The 26663-nt window shown below is 44.1% G+C and overlaps 1 protein-coding gene across 3 annotated transcripts in view; it reads right to left on the reverse strand.

The window, feature by feature from the left end:
* Positions 1-26663, reverse strand: part of GTF2I (general transcription factor IIi) — a 75695-nt gene extending 49032 nt beyond the window's left edge. For 2 of the 3 annotated variants that reach the window (XM_030462485.1, XM_030462483.1), the window contains exons 1-6: positions 26506-26663; positions 13166-13271; positions 11719-11857; positions 1440-1565; positions 1022-1205; positions 797-825 (exon numbers count right to left, since the gene is read on the reverse strand). In XM_030462485.1, the coding sequence (XP_030318345.1) occupies positions 797-825; positions 1022-1205; positions 1440-1565; positions 11719-11857; positions 13166-13264 (577 nt within the window). In that variant the 5' untranslated portion in view covers positions 13265-13271; positions 26506-26663. Of the gene's footprint in view, positions 1-796; positions 826-1021; positions 1206-1439; positions 1566-11718; positions 11858-13165; positions 13272-25806; positions 26093-26505 lie in introns of those variants that run through there. The other variant, XM_030462486.1, reaches the window with a different exon arrangement.

A 26663-nucleotide genomic window follows, 5' to 3' on the forward strand; every position in this document is an offset into this window, starting at 1 on the left:
AGTTTTATAGAGATTTAAATGAGTCCTAAATTACACCTAAACACAAATAAAAAGTCCTGTGTCACCTACCTCACTGAAAACCTGCCCTGCATTTTCAATAAAATGTATTATTTATCCCTAATTCCCCACTCTCTAGGCTTCTTACACAGTTCTAATTTTAATAATCCAGCACCAATTTCTGGCTGTTTCACCTGAGAAAGAACTTTTCTTTTTAGACTACATTCCCACAGAGACTGATTCAGCCTCTTCAGAAAACAAATGCTCACATATACAAACTTTTCAAGTAATGGGATTGCATGAAAGGAACAGATTCCTTCCAAGCTAGAAGTGAAGCACTGCAGAGGTTTAAAAAACTCCCTCTAGCTCAGAGTTTTTAAATAGAGAGAGGTTTTTACAGGAACTACACCAGCTAGCCACTTCAAAAGACCAAATAACTGTTTTAAATGAGATATAAATACCCAAATCAGCTATATATTGGGACACAGAGCACTGCAAACTTCTTGGCATTTTCTAAACATGCAATGCAGTCCTTTGTTAGGCCCTTTCTCTCCCTAGGATATTATCCAATTCCCATTAAATATAAATTCAGTAAAATGATGAAGAATGCAGTAAAACAAACTTTATCTCTAACTAGTCCTGGCAGAACACCTAAGGGAAAAGGCTATAAAGTAAAGCAACTCACACTCTAGGAATTGCTGCACAGTTTCCCACTTTATCCACATGACCAAATCTTGGATCTATATTTAATCCAAAAATCAGATCTGTTTCTGTTTAGTCTGAACAAGGAGTAACTTACCTAGCTGCTCCTTTGGCTTCAGGAAGGGCCTGAGAGGAAACACAGAAAAGAAACATAGCTTCAGCAAGGACATCATGACCTCCTTGGTCATGTAACATTAAAAGGAGAGCACTCTTGTTTAAGAGAAACAGGCTGCAATATGTTTAATTAAAAACTATAATTAATTGGTTTTCATTTAAGGACAAAACCAAAGTGGACAGACCAGTACCAGAGAGAGCAAATAACCTTTTGATGATAAATGAGATCCCTGACTTGTTTTCCAAAATCCATTTCAGGGTTGAAGAGTTGTAATTTTCTGGGTGTTTAAATTCCAGTCCTTTGGGCAGACCCAGCACCACCACAGCAGATTGGTCCCTCTGAATCTCCTCATATGGCACAGGTACCACTGTTGACTTGCCTAAAGCTTTACCTGGGGGAAAAAAAAAAAAAAAAGATTATTTTGAAGTCAAGAGCACTCAAGTTAGCAAAAAGGCAAATCCCTCATAACACTTGTTCCTTTGGAGAGGACTGGAATGAATTGGCTACCAAAAGACTTAAACTTAGCACCTTAGCAGTACTAGGGCTGGAAGCATAAAAGCAGGCAGTGTTTTCCTAAAAATTTATCAAATCTTCTAATTAGCTGCTGTGGATTTCAAGCACCCACCATAGCAATAGCTGAAGTAGTCCTCCACAGATTTTCTGAGAGCTTCCAGTTCCACAATATCCACTGTCAGCCTGTTTGCAGGTTGTAAAGCCTTTGGCTTGTTGCCTTCCTCCTCTTCTTTAACACCTGACAGTTATTTAGAAAGACAAAAATAAAATGTTATTAAAATCTCCAGTGCTTAATCCCTCTCAGTTTCAACTACAGACACTGGGGAAGGACTTTTGGCAGAAAGTTTTAAGAAGTTATTTGCTTTGGAAGCAAATGCACTTTGGATGTGGTCAATGAGTAAACTTAAATTGACACTAAAATCATTATATCCCTCTTCCAACCTTTGTAAATTATCACCCTCTGAAGTGCAAGAATGAGGAATGAAGAGACACATCTAAGGCAGGCTTTTTTGGGCACAAATAGACAGAAAACATTATTAATCTCAGCAGAGGATAATACAACAGAAAGAAAATGCAAAACTGCCAAGAAGAGAAGGATCAAGAAAGTCCCCAAGGAAAAGGTAAAACTGCTGCCTGGAGCTCAGCACTCTGGTGTAATGCATGATTTCCTACTCAGTATTTACACCTTGTTTTGTTTAGGCTGTATAAGCAGAGCTGAGCTTTTTCTAGAAGGGATCAGACTTTTGCCACAACAGCTCTTCCATCTTTCAAAAGCCATTTTTAAGTATATTTTAAGACATTTTAAGTCTTATTGCCAAATCAAAGTTGCAAACAAGTCATCATGAAGCAGAAAGGAGAACTCATCCCTACACCTTGTTGTAGTGTCTGAGCAAAAGTCCTTGTAAAAGGAATGAGGGAATAACACCACTTCCAACATTAGAAAGCAAATGGAAGCAATTGTTTCAAGTGGCTGCCTTCCTTTATCCTATTTCTGATCTTCTTCAGTTCTTGCAAAGATTTACTATGAATCACCCAGCAAAAAGCAGGGTAAACAGCAGAGATGCTGTGCACATGGAAGGAAAAACAAGGGAGATGTGTGTTGCCATGTGTTGTACCACAACTTCCCAGAGAGCAAGCACAGCAGTCAGTCTGAAACACTGGGATCTGCATCATCACCACTGCTGGCATCATAATTCCAGGCTAATAGGAGAAAACAAACATCAGTTTGAACAACTGATTACTGAGCAGTTGTGAAATGAGCTGAAGCAGCAATGGTTTTAGGAAAAAAAATGCATTTCTCATCTTAAAACCTCCTATTTGCATTTAAAAGAGAATCTCTTCCTTCCTCTGCAGATCACTCCCCTGCTCTGTGCCCTGGAATCCCACCTCCACACCACATTAAGCTCTTCAGACCTGAAACTTTTGCTTTCTCTGCAATAGCAGAACACCCAAAATGCAAAAATGGAACTGTCCTGGTTTGGGCCAGGATAAAGGTGATTTTCTGTTTTGTACTTTTACTTTTAGCTAAGTCTCTTGTAAGTAGTTGCACTTGCTGAAATTAACAGCAAGTTTCTCAGACAGTGTGTGTTTCTAGGACTGATAACACTTGATGTTTATAGTTCCAGCCAGAGCCTGGTGTGCAGAGCCAAGGACACTGCTCAGCTCTGAGGAAAACATTTTACCATCCAGAAGGAATAAAGAGGTCCCACCTGAACCCTCCTTTGGGGAGGAACGGACAAGATAGATGCCAGAATTGACCAAACTGAGTATTCCATCCCATACACCTCATACTCAGGATAAATTTGAGGCATCACGAGGGCCGAGCCGGATCTTAGCCGGATTTCCTGCTTCCCTTCCTTCTCAGCATCCTGGAAGGATCCTGTCCGTTCGTTTGCCTGTGGTCCTGATCCGTGCCAGCCCATATCTGTGTGTTCCTGCCTCTGGTTGCCAACTGCTGCTGACTCCAGGATTCCAGCCTGGACTTTCCCAGGGCTGCCCTGCAGCCTCGGTGGTGAGGTGAGAGTTATTGGGGGAGAGGGGGGAGGAATGTGGTATCCATTTTCCTGTATATTTGTATAGATTTAGTAATTTTACCTATTTATCATTACTGTTCATTAAAGTTGTGTAGTTTAGTTTCCAACCCATCAGTCTCTCTCCCTTATTCTCTCTCCTTTCTCTATCAAGGAGAGAGAGATTAATAGAGAGCGTCTGTTATTGGGTTTAATTGCCGGGCCAGTGTTAAACCCTGACAGGAACACAGTTATTTACCCATTACACAGGGGCTTAGTTAATGACAGTTGATAAGGTTTGCCTGGAGGCTTGGGGAGAAGAAAAGTCAGTTTCCATTTATAGCTACAGATAATGTCACTTTTTGGGTTTTGGTTGGATTTTTTTTCCCCCCCACAGAGACTGATGCACTGAAAACATCTTTACTGCCAAGCAGCTTCTTACCAGTGTACCCACACTTTCTAAAAATAATAGAAAAAGCCAAAATAAGATGACACTGCTTAATTCCCATTAAAATGAAAAGCAGGCAAAAAAAAACCTAAGAAACAAACCAATAGAGAGTATAAGAAACCCTTAGTGTTGCTTTTTTAAGAAAAGATTTTTATCCTTTTTCTTGAGGTCATGGTATGCAGCTGCCTACCTCATTTCTCCCACTTCTGCTGGCCCATTTCTCAGCAAGACAAGAGGGCAGGGTCTCAAGTTGTGCCAGGGGAGGTTTAGGTTGGAGATGAGAAAGAATTTCTTTCTGGAGAGGGTGATCAGGCATTGGAATGGGCTGCCCAGGGAAGTAGTGGATTCTCCGTGTCTGGAGATCTTTCCAAAGAGCCTGGATGTGGCACTGAGTGCCATGGGCTGGGAACCACGGGGGGAGTGGATCAAGGGTTGGACCTGATGATCTCTGAGGTCCCTTCCAACCCAGCCAAGTCTATGATTCTATAAGAAGGGAAAGCTGAAAAGCCAGAAGGAGTTACAAGAGCTCTGCACAACTGACCACACGTGGCAACCCTTCCTCTCCTCCTGGCAGCACTGGACTCATCCTCTTGCTGAAGGTCACACAATTTGCAGGCTCTGTCTTGGGCTACACCTGGGAGAGGCAATGCCTGGAGCACATCCAACAAGACCTTTGAGGAAGAGGGATGGAGGGCTCTGTTCAGAGGGTAAAGGGCTCAGGAAGAGTGAGGAAGTGTCCTAAGGCCCAGGTTTCCCAGAGAAGCTGTGGCTGCCCCATCCCTGGCAGTGTTGAAGGTTGGATGGGCTGTGGGAGGTGTCCCTGACCATGGCAGGGGCTGGGACAAGGTGACCTTTAAGGTCCCTTCCAACCCAGAGCAGTCTGTGAGTATCTGAAGCTGATGGAGCTCAGCTTTCCTCTAGCCACAGAGCTGAGAGCCATAAAAGCTTCTCAATCCCCCAGGCAGAGAAAGCCAAGAAGTGATTAAAAAGTAGGAATGTCACCTCTGCACAGGCACTATAGGAAGCAACCTAAAGACAGCAATTATTTTATGACAACACTCATGTACAGGTATTTTATCATCCCTCTTTCATGAAAATTATTTTCTGAAAATAACTGTGAGCTACAAAGGAGGGAAACCAGATGCATGCATGGCTAAAAGTATTTTGCTTTGCTTTATGATGCATCCACCCAGCTCATCTGTGAGCTCTGGAAGGCCCTCCAGTTTTACACTTCAGGAAATTGGACAATTACTTCAAATCAAAGAAAAGCAATTTCAAGATTAGCAAAGCATCACTTAAACCACAAGAAAAAGCAAATCACCTGAGGTAGAATTTAAGAGCCAGGGAATTTCACCTTTTCTACAGTCATTTTCTCTTTGTTTGCAACTCTAAGGGAACCAGTGGGTGGCCCCCACTGAAATGTGACTGAGCATCCTCAGCTGCTGGCTTCACCCCCCTTACCTGGGTAGGTTTCTGACAAGGAAGTTAAGGCTGTAAAAGGCTTTACAAAGGCTGTAAAAGATGTCAGTAACTCACAGTTGGAATAAACCTGGAAAAACAAACAGGGAGTTCTGAGCTAGGTGGGGCATGGCTGAAGGTGCTGGAAAGAAAATGCATCCTGACTGGTAGAGTCCTTCAGGTAAATCCCTTTCACCAGTCTGAGAAACTGGGAGGGGGGGGAAAAGGGAAGGAGAAGAGGGTAGAAAAGGAAAGTATAGCAGGGCACAAGTTAAAGCTAATGACAGGAGAATGATTTCTGTGTCTTTCACAAAGATCTAGGCTATAGTACAGAGTTCAGCTAATGAACACATTAATAGGTAAGAAATATGCAGCCCAGGACAGCTCATAAACTACATTGTTTGCAATTCAAAAGGTTAGAGAGAAGGGGACTCTAAGCTGAACCAGATCAGTGATCTCAAATGGAGACAGCAACTGCAAAAAAGATAAAATAGAAGCTCTCAATAAAAAAGACATGACTGATTGCTGTGGATTTTAGTTTTATTGCTTGTAACTGCAACTTTTTGGTGAGTGAGGAATGTGAACTTTAAAACTAATCCCTGAGTATGAGATTTATTAGGAAGAAGCTGATAAAGTCTTCAAGGGTAGATGCTTAAACTCATAGCTAGATTCTGCAAATACAAACTACAAAGTGATTCAAATGTAAATCATAAATCAAAACAGCTCTTGGGGATTGCAAAAATGAACACTGGCCAGTTAATTTATCAGGCAGTTAGAACTGCAATAGAAAAATTCCCTCAAAAAATAGAGCCAAGGCAGAAACAGATGCAAAATATGAAATAGTGCTTCCAATAAACAGAGTTCAACAGAAATATGTCAAGATATGGGGAAAGCAGCAGCCCAGAGTGCTGGAGGCAGTCCCAATGTATGTAGCAAATTGTCCTAACTTTCCAGCAGGAACATCTGAAGCTTCCTGCTTTTTAGAAAATAAACAAAGATAATCCCTAAGCTTGAGCAGTCAGGGTATTCCAGACATCTTTGTGGCATCCTAGGGAGGTGGGGACCCCCAGAATTAACTCACTGTGCCAAGGTTTTACAGTCATACAGAAGATGATCTTCCACAGGGAGCTGCAGGACAGGGAAGGAGATCCAAGAGGAACCCAGCAGAACCATTTCCACAGCACTGCCAAGCAAAAAGGATTATGAAACTGTTCCCTAAGAAACCCCAGAGGCAGAGCCAGCCAGGTTAGCATTAACACCTCACTAACAGGCACACATGATATAAGAGAGACAAGGGGACACTCATGTCATCCCTTCCACATATCCCAGGTGTTAATTCCCAAGTGACAGACATGGTAGTGTGGAAAAAACACCCTGGGAAGAGCTGGAGCCACAGGAGACAGGGATGCAAGGCACAGAGTGGTGTGATCAGTGCACATCTGGGAATAACTGGAGGAGTTTGGCTCCAGGAGAATGTTATGAGCTTCCTACCAGCTGTGGGAACAGTTAGCTAAGATTTTTGTTAGGATGAGTATGAAACAAACAAACTATAAATCAATCAGTAGATATTGGTGTCTATAAATGTGCAGTGAACCACACAACACGGGCTTAGTCTCCTTTTTGAATCTGGCATTCTGCATGAACACAGTAAGGGACTCTGATGAAGTACAGAGGGGTCCGTGCTTTCATGCCCTCTGATTTGGTAGGAGTAAATCCATCACATCTGCCAGCACAATTAGCCTTGAAAATGATGATGGGCTACAGTCAGTGTGGCCAGGAGTAGCCATCTCTTCCAGTCTTGGAGTTCAGAGAAGTGAAAGTTATTCCAAGTCATCTGCTGCAAAAAGGGAGGTGAAAACTCAGGGACACAACTGAGACACAGCTGAGCACATTCCCCCTAGAAGTGACTGGGAAGAGCCTGTTCCAACATAATCAGACTAAATATCTAGCAGAAAGGGGGTTTTGTTTGGTTTTTTTTTTAAGAGGCCACTCCCAAATAGCTAGAAGAAAATATGGCAAGAAAAAAGAGGTTGAGAGTTACCAAGGTGTAAACCAGCTCTGGCTTGACAATAAGGAAACAACCTGACAGTCACAGCTTTGAAAAGCAACTATTCCAACATGCTGTTTTCCTGTTATGCATTCTGTACTGTCTGCTCATCTTGAAGTGCCCTGGAAGACCAAAGCTAAAGCAAGAAAGAGAGGTTTTGCTCATTTAAAATAGGTATTTAAAATTTAACTACCTATTTGCATTTAAAATAGGTAACAGCTTAGTGATGCTACACACAGAACTTCAGTGCTTTGTCAGGATTAACCCTCTGCCTGGCTCTTGTTTTCCTCTCTAATTTTCTATTCATGTCTGATTTAATGGCCCCATTCTCTTCCAACATATTCTGTAGCTTCAGGAGCAGCAAAAGCCACAGAAGTCTCAACTCACCACAGAATAGTTTAGGGCCACAGAAAATGACTGTGAGAAACCAGTTTCTACACTGGCACATCATCATCAAAAAAAAAAAAACCAAACCACAACCTGGGTACATTTAAACTAGCTGCATTAGTGTCAAGGGATTAGCCTCTGAGCAACATAAAAAGATGTCAGATAGTTACAGAATGGCATTTTCACATAATCAGAGACAAAGCTGCTGATGAAGATTGTCCTTTAGGTATTCTAACAAGGACAAGCACAAACAACATCAGTTAGATCCACTAATAACCTCTGTTATTAGAGAAAAACTGAAAAGGGATTAGGCTGCTTCCACACAGGGCAGGGGATCCAGTCTGTACTCCACCTCAAGTCTGAGACATTCTGCTTTAGAGCTGGAAAGCTCTGAACATCCCATTTGGACACTGCTGCTGGATTACTGCTGCATGACAAGATCCACAGGATATAACCAGAGGTAATCACAATAGTAAGGAAGAAGCAAATGAGCTGTATTAATACTTCATTTACACCATTACTGGAGCATCCAAATAAATGAACATACCAAATAAATGAAATACCAAATAAAAGGACTATGTCCAGACTAGCAGCACAGCACAGGCACTAAACTAGCAAGCAGCTGTGTCAGGGGCTGCCTCAGCACATTTTAAAAACATTTTTATGCCCAAGAGTAAAACTAACCCAGACACAACCAGAGGAATTCTCTGTAACTACACTGCAGCCTCCATGGTAAAGAAAAATGAAGAGACACATGAGTGGCAACCTAATTCTCAAGGTACTCAGCACCCAATGTTCCAGAGACTGGTATCACAGCTGAATCTTTAAAGGTTAAATCCTAACAGCAATTTAAAAATCTCTTGGAAGCCTTAACTAATCATAAAGGAACAAAGAGTCCAACTCCTAACTCATTAAGCACTCTCCAAAATCTGAAAACTCCTCATATTAACTTCAAAATATAAAAAGGAGCTGGGGGAAAAGTGGAAAACTAGAGATATATGCTGACTGGTCTCAACAGTCAGACACAACCAGAAGAATTCTCTGTAACTACACTGCAGCCTCCATGGTAAAGAAAAAATGAAGAGACACGAGGGGCAACCTAATTCTCAAGGTACTCAGCACCCCATGTTCCAGAGACTGATATCACAGCTGAACTTTTAAAGGTTAAATCCTAACAGCAATTTAAAAATCTCTTGGAAGCCTTAACTAATCATAAAGGAACAAAAAGAGTCCAATTCCTAACTCATTAAGCACTAACAGAAATGTGGCCTTCCTGGATTTTTCCAGCCACCTCCTGAAAATGGCAATTAACCGTGTCTGTTGCTGACTTTCATATTGAACTGAAGAAACAAGGAGAAAGGAGCTGCTGCCTTCACAGTTCTAAGTTTTAGATCAAGAGATAATACACTATAAACCTACATTAATCCAAGTCTGTCAAAGGCAGTGATGGAATCAGCACTGCCAGGAATATGTAATGCTATTAATCCTAAAAAGGGGAGTTCTGAAGTTTTCTGGAATTATCAACATCTCTGCCAGCAACAAAGCCAGCATGGAAACTCCCCAGGAAATACAGGGGACAGGCACTTAGTGAAACTATGAAAGCCAAGACTGAGATAAATTGGCTTTATTCACACAGGTGTACAGCTCAATGGGCAGCAGGAAGCAGGATGCAAACAGTGTTTTCTAAGTGGGTGTTGTTTAACCTCAGCCTGCAGTACTAAAGCACTGCCTGGGCATCTTGTAACTGGAATAAAGTCAGATTATCAGAAATAATGCAAGATTTAAACACATTAACATATCTATGGAAACCATAGCTGCTCCACTTGATGCATGGAAGCCAGTGCTTCTGTCCTGGTTTGGGCCAGGAGAAAGGGGATTTTCTGTCTTGTACTTTTGCTTTCAGCTCAGTCTCTTGTAAGGAGCTGCACTTGCTGAAATTAACAGCAAGTTTCTCAGTGTCTGCTTCTAGGACTGATAACACTTGATGTTTATAGTTCCAGCCAGAGCCTGGTGTGCAGAGCCAAGGACACTGCTCAGCTCTGAGGAACATTTTACCCTCCAGAAGGAATAAAGAGGTCCCACCTGCAGCCTCCTTTGGGGAGGAAGGGACAAGAGAGATGCCAGAACTGACCAAACAGAGGATTCCATCCCATACACCTCATACTCAGGATAAATTTGAGGCATCACAAGGGCCAAGCCATTGATTTCCTGCTTCCAGCTTCTGGCTGCCTGCCCTTCCTGCCTTTACTGCTTCCCTTCCTTCACCTGGAATCCTGGAAGGATTCCATCCCTTCCTCTGCCTGTGCTCCTGATCCATCCCAGCCCATATCTGTGTGTTCCTGCCTCCAGCTCCCAACTGCTGCTGATCCCAGGATTCCAGCCTGGACTTTCCCAGGGCTGCCCTGCAGCATTGGTGGGGATGTGAGAGTTATTGGGGGAAAAGGGGGGTAGGAACGTGGGATGCATTTCCCTGTATATTTGTATAGATTTAGTAATTTTCCTATTTATCATTACTGTTTCACTAAAGCTGTGTAGTTTAGTTTCCAACTCATCAGTCTCTCTCCCTTATTCTCTCTCCTTTCTTTATCAGGGAGGAGAGAGATTAATAGAGAGCAGCTCTCACTGGGTTTAATTGCTGGGCCAGTGTTAAACCCTGACAGGTTCCCATGGGACAGAACCAGAAACACAGACTTAGCCAGGGAGACCAAATGTGAAATCCCAGTCATTTCAGACTCCTGACCAAGAGATGTGCCCAGTGCACAAAGTACTCAGTACATCAGGATCCATGACACCACTTTACTGGCAATGAAACTAAGAATCTCAGGGAAGCCATTTAATAAACAGAAAAAAAAAAAATTCAGGTGAAAACAGGTGAAAAGCTGAACTCCTCCCTTATTCAGCTGACAGTTTTTCATTAATACCAGTATCAGAACACCACTCCTGTAAAAAAACTGAACAGAAACCAATTCATTTTGCAATTGATTCCTCAGTGAGGTCATAATTCTGCATTATTATGTGTTATCTGTTCCACTGCAAAACCAGGTGACTTCCTTAGAGTAAATACACTTCTGTGCACAGAAAGTCACTGTCCAAGCAAGTAGGACATTGGCAAAAACCCCAAGCCCTACCTCAAACTAGTGACCTCAACAAAAACCCCCAGGAGAATTCTAGCTAGCAGCAAAAGCAAATGTTTGTTTCAGAATAAACACAGGTGCTTTCCAAGCAGTATTTAATTAGTCAAGCCAGGATGTTTTACAGCTGTTGCTTTTAAACTCCCCCCCCTCAAGCTTGCTTCTGCTCTCATACCCTGCTCTTGACCTGCAGGTTCTCCCTTTCCATGGGCAGGTAAAGGAACACCTCATTATTTATTAAGGATTGCCCTTCAACACCTTCCTAAATAAGCCCAGCAGTGCTTACCCAAAGAGTCACTGCATCTTTGAAACCTAACTCTTAAAAAGATTGTCCTGCTCTCAATGGGTCATGTTTTATGAACATAAAGTTTCCACTTTATACTACTATAAAAACAAAATTAAACAAAAACCACACTCTAGATGGACTTGAGTGAGAACAGAAGGAATGCAGATGTAATTCTAAGGCATTCTGGTATTGATACCTATTTCAGCTATATAAAAAAATTCCTATCTTGTAAAAAGTATGTATCTCCTTTACCAAGGCATGAAGTGATCTGAAGAACCATGACTGTGTGAGCAGAGAGAAGTCCACCTGTCCCACCCAGCCTTCACAAGAGAGAAAAAGTCAGAGGGGGGAATACATGAGAAAAAATTAACATGCACTAAGAAATGCAGGAAGGGTGGGCAGTCTAAATCTTATTTTACTAATCTATCACAATAGCCAAGGAAAAAATGAACATTTGCAGTGACCACCATTACTGTCATGTTCTTAGAGAGATGGTTTTGCCACACAACTACAGCAAGTAGCCACACCATGTGGAACTCTGCTCCCCAAAGTCACTATTATTCTAGTCAGTTATCAGTATTACTGCAACACACAGCAAGCAGCTTGTGAAATACAAAAACCTTACAAAATTTAACAAAATCCTTCTGAAAATCCTTCCTGGAATTGATGAAGCCTTTTCCTCTTTCGGTTCCAACTGCAAAGACATTTCTCTCATACACAGCAATACAGGCGACTTCTGCCTTGGCCTTGGCAAGTTCTTTACACTAGAAAGAGAAAACCAAAAAGCTTTTATTAGCATAGTTAAGAATACAATTAAGAGAAATGCCTGTGGTATCATCTAAAACAGTTAGAACTGCTGGCCCCAGCTTCCACCCTTCAGAAGGTCCTGAAAGTTCCACCAGCAGCCACTAGCAAAGAGCAATGTATATATCTGAATATATTCATCAGCAACCTCAGAAGCATTGGGGCTGCATTAGTGAAATTAAGGCCTTGTCTAGACTCAGAGATTGGACTGGTTTTAATTAAAGGAATTTATGACACTAATCCATGTGAAATTCTCACTTCTCTCTTAGCTGATCACGTTGAGTGCCTCACTCCAGCTTTCACACAGAGCATCCAGGAGTTCCCTTCACTCCCAGCACACTTTTCCAACCTCATTTTCTGTTCAGACAGGTTGGGTGCAAGCAGGGAGCCTGCCTGCTGCCTGCACTCTGCCCTGTCCTGCCTGCTGGGCTCAGGCAGATTCCTCCTGAGTGGAAGGACTGCACCTACATGGATGCTGCTGGGAGAAATCTGTGGCCAAGTAGTAAGGCAGGAAGCCTGCAGAGCAGAGAGAGAGAGCAAAGATCCCAAGAAAAGCAGCAAGATCATCAAGAAGTGATCACAGCAAGTTAACCTCTGCTAGGAACTTGGGTATGAGTTTGTTGCAACCTACAAACACACCAACAATTGCAGCATGAGGGATAAAAGTGATACAATGCCTTTAGGAACTGAATAATACCCACTGAAAAAATAGGCTTACAACCATCCCACTCTTAGTTTCACTGCTAAAAAGAAAAATCTTGGTTTTGCTCAGCATTTCCAGAAAACAATTTGAAAGAATGAAATCTTTGACAGTGCCTCAAGCTCTGATGCATCAGGACATTCCCACCCACAGCCCTGCCAGCCTCAAACCCCACCATGCAAAGCTGAAGTAGCTTCTACAAAGCTGGTTTTTTTTTCTGGAAAAGTTTTGTTGAACTGGTACAGCAGCTGAGCACAAGCTTCAAGACCTCTTACTCCAGATGACAAAGACCAGAACATCCTCTTGCCTTTCAACCACTCTGCCTGAGCAATCAAGAAATATTTCCTGGTTACAGGACAGAATAAGTTTTAAAACCACCACACCAAGACACAAAATGACTGCCAAGAAGACTGTCAGCAAGATTTTCCAGCAGCAAACTGGTTGGACACCATGCAGCAAGGTAAGGAGATAATATTACACCTTTCCTGTTTGTCTGAGGGAGGCAACACCTTGGTGTAACCCTGCACAAGACAGAACTGTGACACAGCTGCTTCACTTTGCTACTAACCATTGACTCAAGTGCTGACATGAGGAATGTTATCACCATTCTGCTTTCAGTAGTGTCCTCATCATAGATAGGTGCTGCTGAGGTGGCAGTTTGGGCCATTTTCCTCCTATAAAATGAAATAATAATAATAATAATAATTATAAAAAACTGTTCAGATACACACAAGAAAATGAAAAGCTTTCACTGAAGTGAAAAAAAGATAAATTCAAAACCCCAGAACATATCCCATCACACACACAGAGCAGGCAAACACAAAGGTAATAATTAATGAATTTATTGGCTGAATTTACAGCTATTTTTCTTCCTAAGCATGTTTGCAGCTCCAGCAGTCTATATACACACAGCAAAAACCACAGGCATCAAGGTACAGGAAAAAAAAAAAAGGCAAATCATAGCTATAAAACAAGTGTTAAAAGAATCCTTCCTGTAATTATCACAGCCAAGACCAAAACAAACCCCCCCACCTTGTCCCAAAATCACAGCCTCAGAGACTGCAGTATCAGTAATCAGAAAATAACACTCTTGATCCTACAACTGAAGGATCTGTGAATGACTCCAAGGCTAAGTAGTAAAAATCAGGGTGCTAAAAGTCAAAACTAAATTTCAGCAGTGACACAAAAGAGATTTCAACCTCTTTTCTGTGGGTCATTCAGGAGATGTTCAACTTACCAAAAAGCAGAGTCCAAAAAGAGCCCCGTGACACAAAATAACCACACAAAATGGGATATAAATATATAAATATATATATATAATGCTGATTCAAGAACCAGGGGGTGAAATGATGGAGACACATTGAAAATCTGAAAGTTGATTCAACAGATTCAAAGTTATTTCCAGTCAACAGATTTCTCTGGACACTTGCACTGTAACAAACTGATTTCCATAAGTATTCCTCTGGCTCCCCAGCTTAGTTTACACTGTTTAAAATGTATCAAGCCTGGCTCCATTAGCAAAATCTCATCAGGACTAGGAAAGATAAAATGCTAATAACACTGGCTGCCAGACATCTAATGCAAACTGATAGCAAACACAAGAACTCCAGGAAATCTGAATACAAAGGGAAGACCTAAGCTACCAAATTTGCAAACCTCTGGCAATAATTGAGAAAAAGAAGGAAGTTTTTACTCTATAAAAAGCCAGAGGAAAAGGGGAAATTGGCAACAAGCAGCAGCAGGAGAAAAAGAGGCGTTGGTTGGGTATTCACCAGGCCAGGAACTTGCCTATGACTTCACAAGGACAAACAGCACAAACAGTGAAAACCTTAATTGCTCTCCTCTTAATAGCCCTTTCCCACAGGTGACTCATTTGTTTAAAAACCTCTCCTCTTGCAAACTTTTCTCCCATCAGAAAGCTCTCTCTGCAAACGTGGTGCCATTTTTTTCCCCCCTGAAACAGTTCATTGGAATTTGCTGAAATCAAAATCTGTTCCCTTCTGCAATTTGTGCAATGTGTTCAAGCAGAGGTTAATAAATATAGAATAAATATATATAATATATATCATATATATGTATATATTCATGTATATATTCATATATATATAAGTATATATATGTATAAAACAAAATAATAATTATGGCCTGTAACACCAGGCATCCTGGCTCTCTGATCCCCTGGATGCTCAGCTGGGCTCCACCCCCGGCTGCTTTTCACAGAATCATAGACTTGGCTGGGTTGGAAGGGACCTCAGAGCTCATCAAGTCCAACCCTTGATCCACTCCCCCCGTGGTTCCCAGCCCATGGCACTCAGTGCCACATCCAGGCTCTTTGGAAAGATCTCCAGACACGGAGAATCCACTACTTCCCTGGGCAGCCCATTCCAATGCCTGATCACCCTCTCCAGAAAGAAATTCTTTCTCATCTCCAACCTAAACCTCCCCTGGCACAACTTGAGACCCTGCCCTCTTGTCTTGCTGAGAGTTGCCTGGGAAAAGAGCCCAACCCCCCCTGGCTCCAACCTCCTTTCAGGGAGTTGGAGAGAGTGATGAGGTCTCCCCTGAGCCTCCTCTTCTCCAGCCTCAACACCCCCAGCTCCCTCAGCCCTTCCTCACAGCAATTCTGCTGGATCCCTTCACAGCCTCCTTGCTCCTCTGGACCTGCTCCAGCACCTCAATCTCCTTCCTGAGCTGAGGGGCCCAGAACTGGACACAGGAGAAGGTGTGGCAATAACTTTGGTCCAAAGTTGTAGTGAAATGAGGCAACCAGGTGCCACTAATTGCCAGGGAGTGAGCATGAGCTTGTGTCAAGCCCACCTGTGTCTAATTAGGGTGGGCCCCCACTGTGCACCTTTTATTGGCCCCCTAATCCTGCTCATGCTTGACACAAGCTCATGCTCACTCCCTGGCAATTAGTGGCACCTGGTTGCCTCATTTCACTACACAAAGTTCTTGATCCCATCTCACCAGCTCCAAGTCCTGATCCCATCGGGGTCATCACTTGATGGTGGCATGAAAATGAGTGACAGGAGCCATCAGTGTGATACCAAACATCAGTGAGTTACTGCTGAGAATTGCCTACTTTTATATTGGTTATTACAGAGGGTTCAGGCACTCTAAGTCCCAAGCAGATAGGTTATAGCAAAGTCTCCAGATGAAGCAAAGCCTCTAATTGGTTACTGTAATCTTCCTTATCAGCAGGATTTTATCTACATTCTTCTTTCTGAAAGCTGTTAAACTTCTTTTGGTTTGAGGCAGAGTGCTAACTCATCTAGGCAAAAGTTTCCATTGCCTAAAACACTAGCTGCTACATTCAACTTACTCAAGACCAAGGAATAATCAGGATTTTTTAATGCTTCTGCTGGCAGAATTGTTTATAAAAGAATTAATATACTGAGAATGGAGCTTAAGCAGCTACTAAGAGAACATTTTTCTGCTGGAGTGTTGCAATTTATGTTTACAGCAATAACCTGACCTGCCTGGAGGAGGAGAAAACCGGTCCAGATGTAGTTGTTACAGCTCCACCCACTGATCTGGACAAAAATCACCTCAAAAGTCAAAGTGGCTCAGCTACATCTTGGCATTCATTCCACAAGAGCTCTGTGAGACATCTTGCTGCTTGGTGGAACCTGCACACACAACATGTTTTAAGTTCTCAAAGGTGACATGGACCCCAAAGTCAGGGCAGCAAAATGAACTGCTGGGTGTGACAATACATGCTGGGACAAAACAGCACCGTGTTGTTCTTCTGATAGGACTTGGAGCACTTCAGGGTACAGACTGGAAGGGAAAGGGAAAAAAAACCATCTAGCAGCAGTACAAGCTCCCAACAGACAGCTTGCAGCCTTCTGGCTCTCCAGACACAGACCAGCAAGGTTTAAGCAGCTTTAAAGCTGCACTGTGGATAAACTGGCAGTGGCACCATCAGCAGATGTGTGAGGAGGCAGGAACTGGTTGGAGGTTGGAGGCAGGAGGTTTGGTTGGACATCAGCATCCCCTGCAGTGAGAAGCAGGCAAACAGGTCCTTCCTAGAGCTGGAAAAGGAGCTAAACTTCAAGGGTGAACATAAAGGAATAAATGCTGAATGATGGTGACTGCTTCAGTGAACTGAGAGTGGGTCAGCTGGGCATGCTGAGGCAGAGACTGATTCAGACACTAACGGGTTTAACGAAAGAGTCCAGATGTAGAGACCCCATTACCCCACTGTTATGTCTTTGTCACAGATAACAGGAGCTAACAATGTTTAGATAAGCATTAAACAAGAACTAAAAGCCAGTCTTTCAGTCTGGAGCCCTGCCAACTCAGCAAAGGCAAAAAAGACACCCCGAGGAAGACTCGGAGCCTTCCTCCCAAAGACCCCTGCCCACCAGGGGACAGTGTGCATGGGAAGAGGGGTGGAAACTTATGTGAACAGCTGGTATGATAACCTCCACTTCTCATATGCATATGCATGCTTTTGTAATACATATGTATAACTTTGTGCAATAAATAGCTGCCTGCATTTAGCACGGGTGTGCGAGATAGGAGCAATCCCCCTGGCATTATCAGACCTGCTTTAGAACCTTTCCTGGGTTGGGAAGTTTGTTTTCACACCTCAAGACCGCCCAGGTTTATCCCCCAGGGGATAAGAGGCATCCTACTGCTTGCTTGTGGAGTATCAGAGGGGAAAGGGAAACTGTGGTGGGTTGCAAAGACATCAGTCTGCTGTGAGCAATGATTATTGATACCTGATGGAGTTCTCAAGCTCATCTTTGGAGCTCACTCAGGGCTGGGATGCTGACTGATTTTAAACACCATAGCTTTTATGCTTTCTAAAACTGTAACTTAAAAATCCAGTATTAAAGATTAAATGCAACAGAACTACACATTTTCCCTTCCTCCCATGTCTCTACTCCCTGTCTGATGCAATTCTGCACCAGTCCAACACCTCCCAAGCTAGCAGTGGCACAAACACACACACCTACTCCCTTCTAGGCAAAGAAATCAAAAAGCAAAGGAAAAGCAAAAGTAAACTTCTCAACAGAGCTACCTTCTCCAGAAAACAGACCAAGCAAATTCTACTGATCATTTAAAAGCTGTGGATGAACGAGCACACCAAAGAAGTGCCAGCTCAGGCCATCTCCCCCATGCAGAATTCCTTCTGTCCTTAAAAAGTGGTTTCTGATCCACAGGCACACAGCAATTCGAGTCAGGGAGCTTGGACAAGGAATAGGGAGGAGAAGGGCTCCGTGGACCAGGTCCCAGTCTGATTCACTGCACAGCCCCACTGTAATGTGAATAGAAAATAGAAAAAAATAAATAAAAAAGAAAAATGCCTCTTGAAGCAGCAGAATCCTGGCTCCCCAGCTTAGTTTACTCTGTTCAAATGAATCAAACTTAAAATCCTGGCTCTTGGTTTCTGTGTACACTGTTTCAAATGTATCACACGTATTTCCATCAGCAGAACTCAGCATGGTTTAGATTGTTTAAGGAGTTCCCAAACTCATTTCCACCAGCAAAATCTCACCACCAGACACCCCTCCCTCCCCCCCGACTCCTCCTTTGTCAGGACTAAAGAGATAAAATGCTAATGGCTCCTGATAAGCGCCAGACAGCTCATGGGAACTGAGAGCAAATACAAGAATTCTGGGAAAACCTGAATGCAAAGGGAGGACCCGAAGCGACCGATCTGCAACCTCTGGCATTAACTGGTGAAAAGGAACTTTGTGCTATATAAAATCAGAGGAAAAAGGGAAAAAATCAGAAGCAAGAAGGGAGGCGAGAGGAGAGGAGCAGCACACCAAAAGCCTAAGGAGACTTTCTACAGAGGGTGAGAAACCTTCATCGTTTTGTTTCTTTCTTAATAGCCCTTTTCCTAGGGTGATTAATTTGTTTTAAAACCTGTTCTGCTTGTTTCTCTCCCACTATTAACCCCTTCCTAAGATTGCTTTCAAAGACGGTGTCGTTTTCCTCTGAAATAAACCGCTGTAATTCACTCAAAGCATAATTCTGGTACCTTTGCAATCTGTAGTTGGTCCATGCGCAGTGGACCAAAAAAAAAAAAAATAAAATATTAATAGTTATGGACTGGAACACCCACAAAGACCTGTCCTGGCTCAACAGAGAGCACTGCACATCCCGAGCTCCTCTGCTGCTGCACATCAGGCCACAGCATCACATGTGGCTAAGGAGCCAGGTTAGGGTATTATTGGAGTCCTAATAAAATAATAAATGATAAAATAAAAAGTCTTGATACGACTCCTGCCACTACCCCCCCGGCGGGAATGTCGTATCAGGTTACTGATGTGACTCCTGTCACTGTCCCCCCTGCAGGAATGTCGTACCATGTCACTGATCCGACTTCCGCCACTGCCTGTCCCATCCCACCTTGGCCGGACCCGCCACCCCCCCTCAACAATGCTATTGAGCCGATCCCCAGGGCAACTATCGCCCGAACGGAGGCTATAGCAAAAGAAAGGAGGGAGGCGGGGGCGGCACTGGCTAAGCACTACGTCCAAGAAGGGGACAGTTTAGAGGCGACAGACCTATTGGCTTTCCCAGCAACTTTTTCGCCGAATCCCGAAGGGGGGTTATTTGCTGAAATTACTGCTTTAGATTGGAAGATATTAGCTCAATTGCGAAGTACGGTTAATCAGTATGGTTTCTCAGGCGAACCAACAAAACAGATTTTGGACTATTTATGGGGCACGCATATACTGTTACCATCTGACTGCAAGGCAATAGCAAAATTAATGTTTACCCAACATCAACAGTTGCTTTTTAATTCTCATTGGCAGGGAATTGTTCAGCAAGTAGTAGCAGTAGAAAGAGACCCAGCAGACCCCTTAGCAGACGTAACTCTGGATGAGCTAATGGGGTCAGGGGCATATCTACGGTCTGAAGAACAAGTCAAGATAGGGCCAGAGAAATTAAGAGAAGCTATGCGGTTAGCGAGAATGGCTATGGAAAAGGTTAAAGATCCTGGAGGAATCCCTATGTATATGGGAATTAAGCAGGGTAGGACAGAAAATTTTGGGTCATTTATTGATAAAGTGGCAGCTGCTATTGATAGAGCGGGTGTGCCAGAATACATGAAAGGGGCCATGTTAAAGCAGTGTGTTTTGCAGAACTGTAATCCAACAGCAAGAAATGTAATAAATACTTTAGGATCAGACTGGTCTATAGAGGAGGCTATAGAACGTATCCTGCAGATCCCGACAGGGGAGCACGCATTTCTAGTTAATGCAATTAAAGATCTAGGGAAAGGACTACAGGAGCAAGCACAAAGCACACAGGTTCAGGTACTTGCCGCTCTTGCGCCCCTTCAAGCAGCCTCAGAAAAATTCAAATTTGAAAATAAGGCTCGAGCAAAATGCTATCGATGTGGTACGGCAGGCCACATCAGGAGGGAGTGTCAAGCATCAGGAGTGTGGTGCCAAAACTGCAGAAGTAACACTCACAACACCTCCGCTTGCCGCAACCGTCAGGGAAACTCCCAGAGGAGCGCGCCGAATCTCAGTGGCCGCGCCCCGACACAAGTCGCCACTGCAGTGCAACAATCGACCTGGCAACAGACAGCAGATGCCCAGACCAGCGTCCTAACAAACAGCAACCCGTTTCTGAACCAGCCTCCGAGTTACGACCCGCCACAGCAGGGAGCCTCGGCCTTGACTTGGCAGCAGCAGTAGATGTAATGTTAATTACCACTCAACCACAGAAGATCCCTTCAGGAGTTCATGGATCTATTCAGATTAATGGAACAATATTTGGGGCCCTGCTTATAGGCCGCTCCTCAGCAAGCCTGGCGGGCCTGTTTGTACTCCCGGGATTAATTGACACAGATTATCAAGGGGAAATTATGATTATGGTTTATACCCTGTTTCCACCGTTAAAAATAACAAGGGGTCAACGAATTGCACAATTAATACCCCTTCCGCAATTGACACAAGGTCTTTCTGCGCCTACTACTCTGAGGAGGATTTGGATCTACTGGAGGACTTACTATGCTAACACTCGACCTGTCTAAAAGACCAAAACAGAAAGTCACCATTAAATTAGGTGACAAAAGTATTGTCAGGTGGGCACTGCTGGACACTGGCGCTGATTCCAGTATTATTTCACCACGCAAATGGCCTGAGGACTGGCCTCTCCAACCGTCCACCACAACTGTGACTGGCATGGGAGGATATTCAATTGCAAGCCGTACTCCTATGTTAACAGTCGAAATAGATGGACAATCAGCAAATGCAGTTTTTTCTGTTGTGGAATTACCAGCTACAGTCCAGTGCCTGATTGGTCGAGATGTCTTGTCCCAACTTGGCATCATTCTCACTAATGAGCACCCTTTGGGGGTGTAGCCATTGCTGGTTGAAAAGCTTGTTGAAATCATGTCTTTTGTTAGTCCTTCTTATGTTATTAATTGTTATTGCTTTTAGTTGTGTATTCTCTTGGTTCAAACGGTTCTTAGTTAATTCCTCTGCTGCTTTTATTTTACAAAGTAAAAATGGGGGAATTGTGGAGAGATTTAGTATGGAGGCATGGCTCACAGAACGTGGCCATGCGACAGATGAGCAGAGACTGGTAAGAACTCATTATATCTAACAGAACCCAGTAATACCATGATCTTTGCAGACAAAGAGTCTGACTAAGCATTGATAAGAGTATAGCAGATCATAAGCATAGATGACAGCTTAGCAGGTCATAAGCATAGATGACAGTTTAGCAGGTCATAAGCATAGATGACAGGTCATAAGCATGAACAGGAATATAGCAAGGTAAGAGATAAGAGGATGTCCACCATTGTTTTCAAGATGAAGTAACAGCTAACCAATGAATGAGCTCAGGCCCTGGAATATGCATCAGCTAATTACGGAGCATATAAAAGATCACGTCTGGAAAATAAAGTTGGAGACATATCCTCAAACACGTGTATGTGTCGTTTGTCCCCCGCCGTCCACGACAAAGTCTTGCCGAAGTCAAGCCACAGTGCCTTGTATTTCTAGGATGCTCATACTTCAACCAGTTTGCCTGGTGCCAGTTAAGTGTTTATTCAAGAGATGTTCTGTTGCACCATGGCAGAACAAGAATAATTTTTCCTATCCACTTGACAGCAACTCTCCCATTAAACTAATTTTTTTTTCTCTCCCACATTTTTGCTCGTTTCTTCCTTTCAAAAAGCAGTTTACATGACTATCCTTATGATACCACTGGGATAATGTTTATTACTAGAAAGAGTAGGCTATGGGTCAGTAGATCTGGCTGACATTCCAAGATCCCTTAAAACCTGTGTGACTTCCACTGCCCAAGGTAAATCCCCATGGCAAAACCTTATGAAAAGCCACTTATGACAGATTGATTAATCCTAATCCCATATTGCTAAAAAAGAACTTCCAGATCAGTCAATATTAGTTGTAATCACCTATAAATCCTTCTGTTTCACTGTGCCAAGATGAGTTCTTTGTAACAATGAACAAACCCTTGCAAAACACACAAGGAGGCTCCTGAGGATGCAGCTTTTGGCTGCTCCTGCCCGTGGTGGGTAATTACAGGAAGGGTTGTCCTAACCCTCCTGTTACTGCTATGATTTCCCATTTCTTTTCCCTACCTTGATGCCCGAGGCTTTTAAATTAAAAAAAAAGTGTAAATTAAAGTGTGTTTATCTCCCTTACCTTAAGCTACATCCCTTCCTACTCTGAGACACCAGGAATGCAGAGGTGGCACTCACCAGGAGCAGGTTCCCATGGGAGCAGCTCCTGCTCCTCCCACCCAGCTCCATGGCAAGCCCAGTGACAGTGACCCCCGAAACACAAGGGCTGGGACAGCTCCTGTCCCCCAGCAGCCCCAACAGGGATTTAAGTGGCAGCAGAACCAACAAGACACAGCAGAGTGTTTGGCACCAGGGCTCACCCCAAAAAACCCACACCAGCAACAGCAGAATTGGCACCACATCCCCCTCTAATTAACAGAGCAATTTTCTCTAATATCACCTCACTGTAAACCAACACAAGATCCCTGCTGTGCTGCTCACTCATTTAAAGCCTTTTTAAAATAAAACTTTTTTTTTTCTCTCCAAAAGCAGCAGGTCAGCAACCCAAGGCAGTCAGGAAATAGAACAAGGACCCTGAGAAAAAAAGCCCTGAGGAGAAACACCTGGAGCTCAGCACATCTGGTAAACACCCTGAAACAGCACAAAGTCCCACAAAACCAGCAGCATTTCACTGCAAAATGGGGGGCACAGTTCACTACACAGCTGTGAGACATCCCCAGCTAAAGCCAATTATAAATAATTGCCATTTTTAAAGGTACTTTTATGATACTCAGCACCACATGGTGACTTTATAACCAGCAAAGCATGATTCCACCAAGTGTTATTTTAAAAGCACCTCTGATCTCCTTCCTAAGTCTGCATAATGTTGGCAAAGAGGGACTGAAACAGGATTTTCACTCTTTCTAATGACTCCAACACAGACCAACACACAATCAGGAATTGTGAAATAAAATAAAAATGCAATATCCCAATATCTTACAAGGCAACTGAATAGAACTAACGTCTTACCCAGTTTGGAGTTAGGCTAAAACCCCATTTCTGTATTAAAGCCAGGCAAGCTCAGGGAAGGATTCACTCATTTGTTGTAGTTTTTAAGACTTCACTGTCCTTCTGCAGCAAGGGAGCATGACATGGTGAAGTATATCCAACTTGGCAAATGTGTGGTACAAGACAGTTTACCACAACCCCCCCCACAAATACACCTTAAAAATCTACTGGCTTTTGAGCCAGGTAAGATGTGCAGTGGGAAGAGCTGTTGCCAGGCAGGGTGTGATTCCCAGTTGCTCCTTAATGGAAACCTCAGAGATGGAATCAGCCTGCTAGAAAGCACAGATTCCAAAAAGAGCCACAGGACACAAGATAACCACAGAAATTGGGATATATATATACAAACATATAAAGAAAATAAAATACTGACTCAAGAGCCACGGGGTGAAGTGATGTAAACACTTTAAATATAAAATATGTCTCTTGAATCAGTATTTTTTTCTGCTCTTTTTAAAATATACCAAACATTCTCAATTAACAGATTTGTTCCCCAAACTTAACTAGCTTCTGGTTTGTATCATGCTTGACAGGCACCTAAAAGATAAGAGCCTGGATGTGGCACTCAGTGCCATGGTCTAGCAACCACAACGGTGGTTCAAGGGTTGGACTCGATGATCTCCGAGGTCCCTTCCAACCCAGCTCATTCTATGATTCTGTGATTCTATGATAAGACTGCTTATCAGGTTGCCTCCTGGTACATAGCCCAGACAAAGATAATAAAGCAAGGTAATTAATAATTAGCAAGGTAACAAGGACTGAAAAATAGTAATAAATAAAAAGGAAGTTCTTGGGATGGCAAAATCTGTGTTATCTTTAGCAAGTCTGTGTGCCAGTGATTTATGAAACGACAGAACCCCTTCTGCTGGATAAAACTTCAAGAGAAAAAGGAGAAGGTGGGTCTTCTTCCCCCCCCCCCCCCCCCTTCTCTCTCACCACTTCGGCTTCGGAGGAAAGGAAAAGCAGAGAACATCAACCCCACCCCACCCCACTCCAGCCAGAGACCAGGATCAGGACAGGATGGTGATAAAGTCTTAATTGCTCCCTCCTTTTCTTTTCTTAACAACTCTTCTCTCCAAAGTAACGGATTGTGTTTACCCTTTATTAACAGTGATGTTTTGTTTCCCCTTTCCTAAAATAAATCCTTGTAACTTGCTTAAGTTTCAGAACGCCTTAGTGTGCAATTTCCATGGTTTTCTCTGAGTAGTGGCTGCATTTTCCTCAGAATCAAAATATTAAAACAATAACTGAGATCAAGACAAAGCATTTGTGAATTACTGTGCAAATCATGTAAACAAAACAAAATATTAATCACAGCATGGTCCTGACCATCTGATAATTTGTCTTTGCCAGTCTAATGATATTTACTTAGGCAGCATGACCACCATGTTGAACAACAATTACTTCAGTTCTGGGCATTCATCAACCTTTAGACATAATAGTTGAGAAATTAATTAGTCCAAAATCTACTGGTACCTATTTAATTGTAACCAAAATCAGTCCTGGCACATTCTCCAGAGAGAAATTGTCAGTTAGTGTGAACTGGTCGCTGGGATTTCTATGTCAGACTGCCATGGGCACAGGAAACAAAAGGCTCAAACCAAGCTCAAACCTCTTTCATTCCTCTAAAGTTCCCCCAAAGAACCAAACTGACACTAAACAGCCACTTGTGTTCCAACACCATGAAAAAATGGCCCTTTCTGTATAGGGGTGGTATCTGAAGGACACAACTTCACAAAGCAAACCACCCTGTAAAACTCCTCACCCCCTCAACCCTCAGCAAGAATCAGCCCGTTCTATTTGGTCACTTAATTCCCTCAGCCTTGTTCTCCCTTGTTCCTATTTATCCAGATTTTTGGTATTTAACCAACTGAACTGGCTCCATATCCATGGACCCAATTCCCAGTGTTCTCCCTTGAATCAAAGCATTTGTGTCAATCCCACTAAAAGCCTCTCTCCACCCAGGATCCAAAACCAGAAAGAAAAGCCAATTCCATAAGAATTTGGAAATGCTTTTAGTCAAAAGGTAGCTTTTTGTCAGAAAATCAGCAATTCACAGCTCTTCAACCCAAACATCTATGAAAAGGTTCTTGATGGGTAAGACAAAAGCTGCTGAGAGCAGCTTCTTTGCAGGCTGTTATCAGAGACCATCTCATTTACCTTGTGGGTTTGTGAGGCCTCTGTTGCTTTTTAAAAGGTATTTTATAGGGTTTTGTTATTTTAACTGCAGTGAAAGTTAGACAGGCAGAAACCAATATTGGATGTATCTCAAAGCACAGTCTAAAAGACTCGTTATTATGAGATATTAACCCAAAGCCCTCTACACACTGACACCTCAGCTGCAGGATCAGCTTCCCAGGGCATGGCTCCACCAGTCCCCATGCAGATGCTCCTCTGAAGCAACTTACACACCAAACCTTTGGCAAAAGAAGCCTGGAAACACAAAGGGTGATACCAAAACACTCTGATGATTAAAAAACACTGTTAGGAATCCAAGAACGGCCGATAAAGTCACACACCCAGACACCTGCAGGACTTCATGCTGAGCTCCCTCACACTGGAGAACTGTTAACCTGAGCAGGTTGCTGCTGCTCAGGGAAGTCCTCTGGTGCTGGTGGAGCTGCTGTGGATGGACCCACCTGACACTCACTGAACTGGTTGGGGTGGAAGCAACTTCGAACCTCACCCAGCTCCTGTGGGCAGGGACACCTCCACCCAGACCGGGCTGCTCCAAGCCGCATCCAACCTGGCCTGGAACACCGCCACAGCTTCTCTGCGCCACCTGTCCCAGGCTCTCCCGCACCTCCCGGGTCGGGTTTCCTCACAGCCCCGCAGCCTCCCGGGGAAGCCGCTCGCTCCCCGCACACCTCAGGCACTCCAGGGCCGCCATGACAGGAACAGCCGCTTCCCGCCCCCGGGGCGGGGCCACGCCCCTTCCCCGCCCTCAGCCAATCAGCGCCGCCAGGCTCCACGCTCCGGCACGCACGCACCGCCCCGCCAGCCAATGGGCGGCGGCACCGCCCCCTCCCTCAGCGCTGCGGGGGGAGCAGCGAGGGGCGCGCAGCCCCGACCCTCAGTACCGACCCGCGCTGAGGCGGGGACCGGACCCTCCCCCACAGCCCCTCGGTCCCCATCGCACCCCGCACGGACCGGCGGGACCGGGACCAAGAGCCGCGGACCCCCGCCCAGCTACGGCAGGACCCCTCTTTTCCCCCCTCCACCTCCCGGAGGATGCGGCCCTCACCCCCCACACATCCCAAAGCCCCGCTCGCTGAGGGAGCGAGAAGCCTCCACCCTGCCCCGGTACCGCCGGTGCCCGCTCCCCCCCTACCACTCACCGGGAGCCGGGGCCGTGCAGCCCCGCTGCTGCTGGCTGGGGCTCGGAGGAGCAGCGGGGGCTGCTGGCGGGGGGGGGGGTCTCCTGGCGGTCTCTGCGGGGCGATGGTCCCGCCGCCACCCCGCGGTCCCCCCGCACGCTCCGGGCTGCAGGGCAGCG

Source organism: Calypte anna, chromosome 19 (assembly GCF_003957555.1).
Source record: "Calypte anna isolate BGI_N300 chromosome 19, bCalAnn1_v1.p, whole genome shotgun sequence".
Lineage (NCBI taxonomy): Eukaryota > Metazoa > Chordata > Aves > Apodiformes > Trochilidae > Calypte > Calypte anna.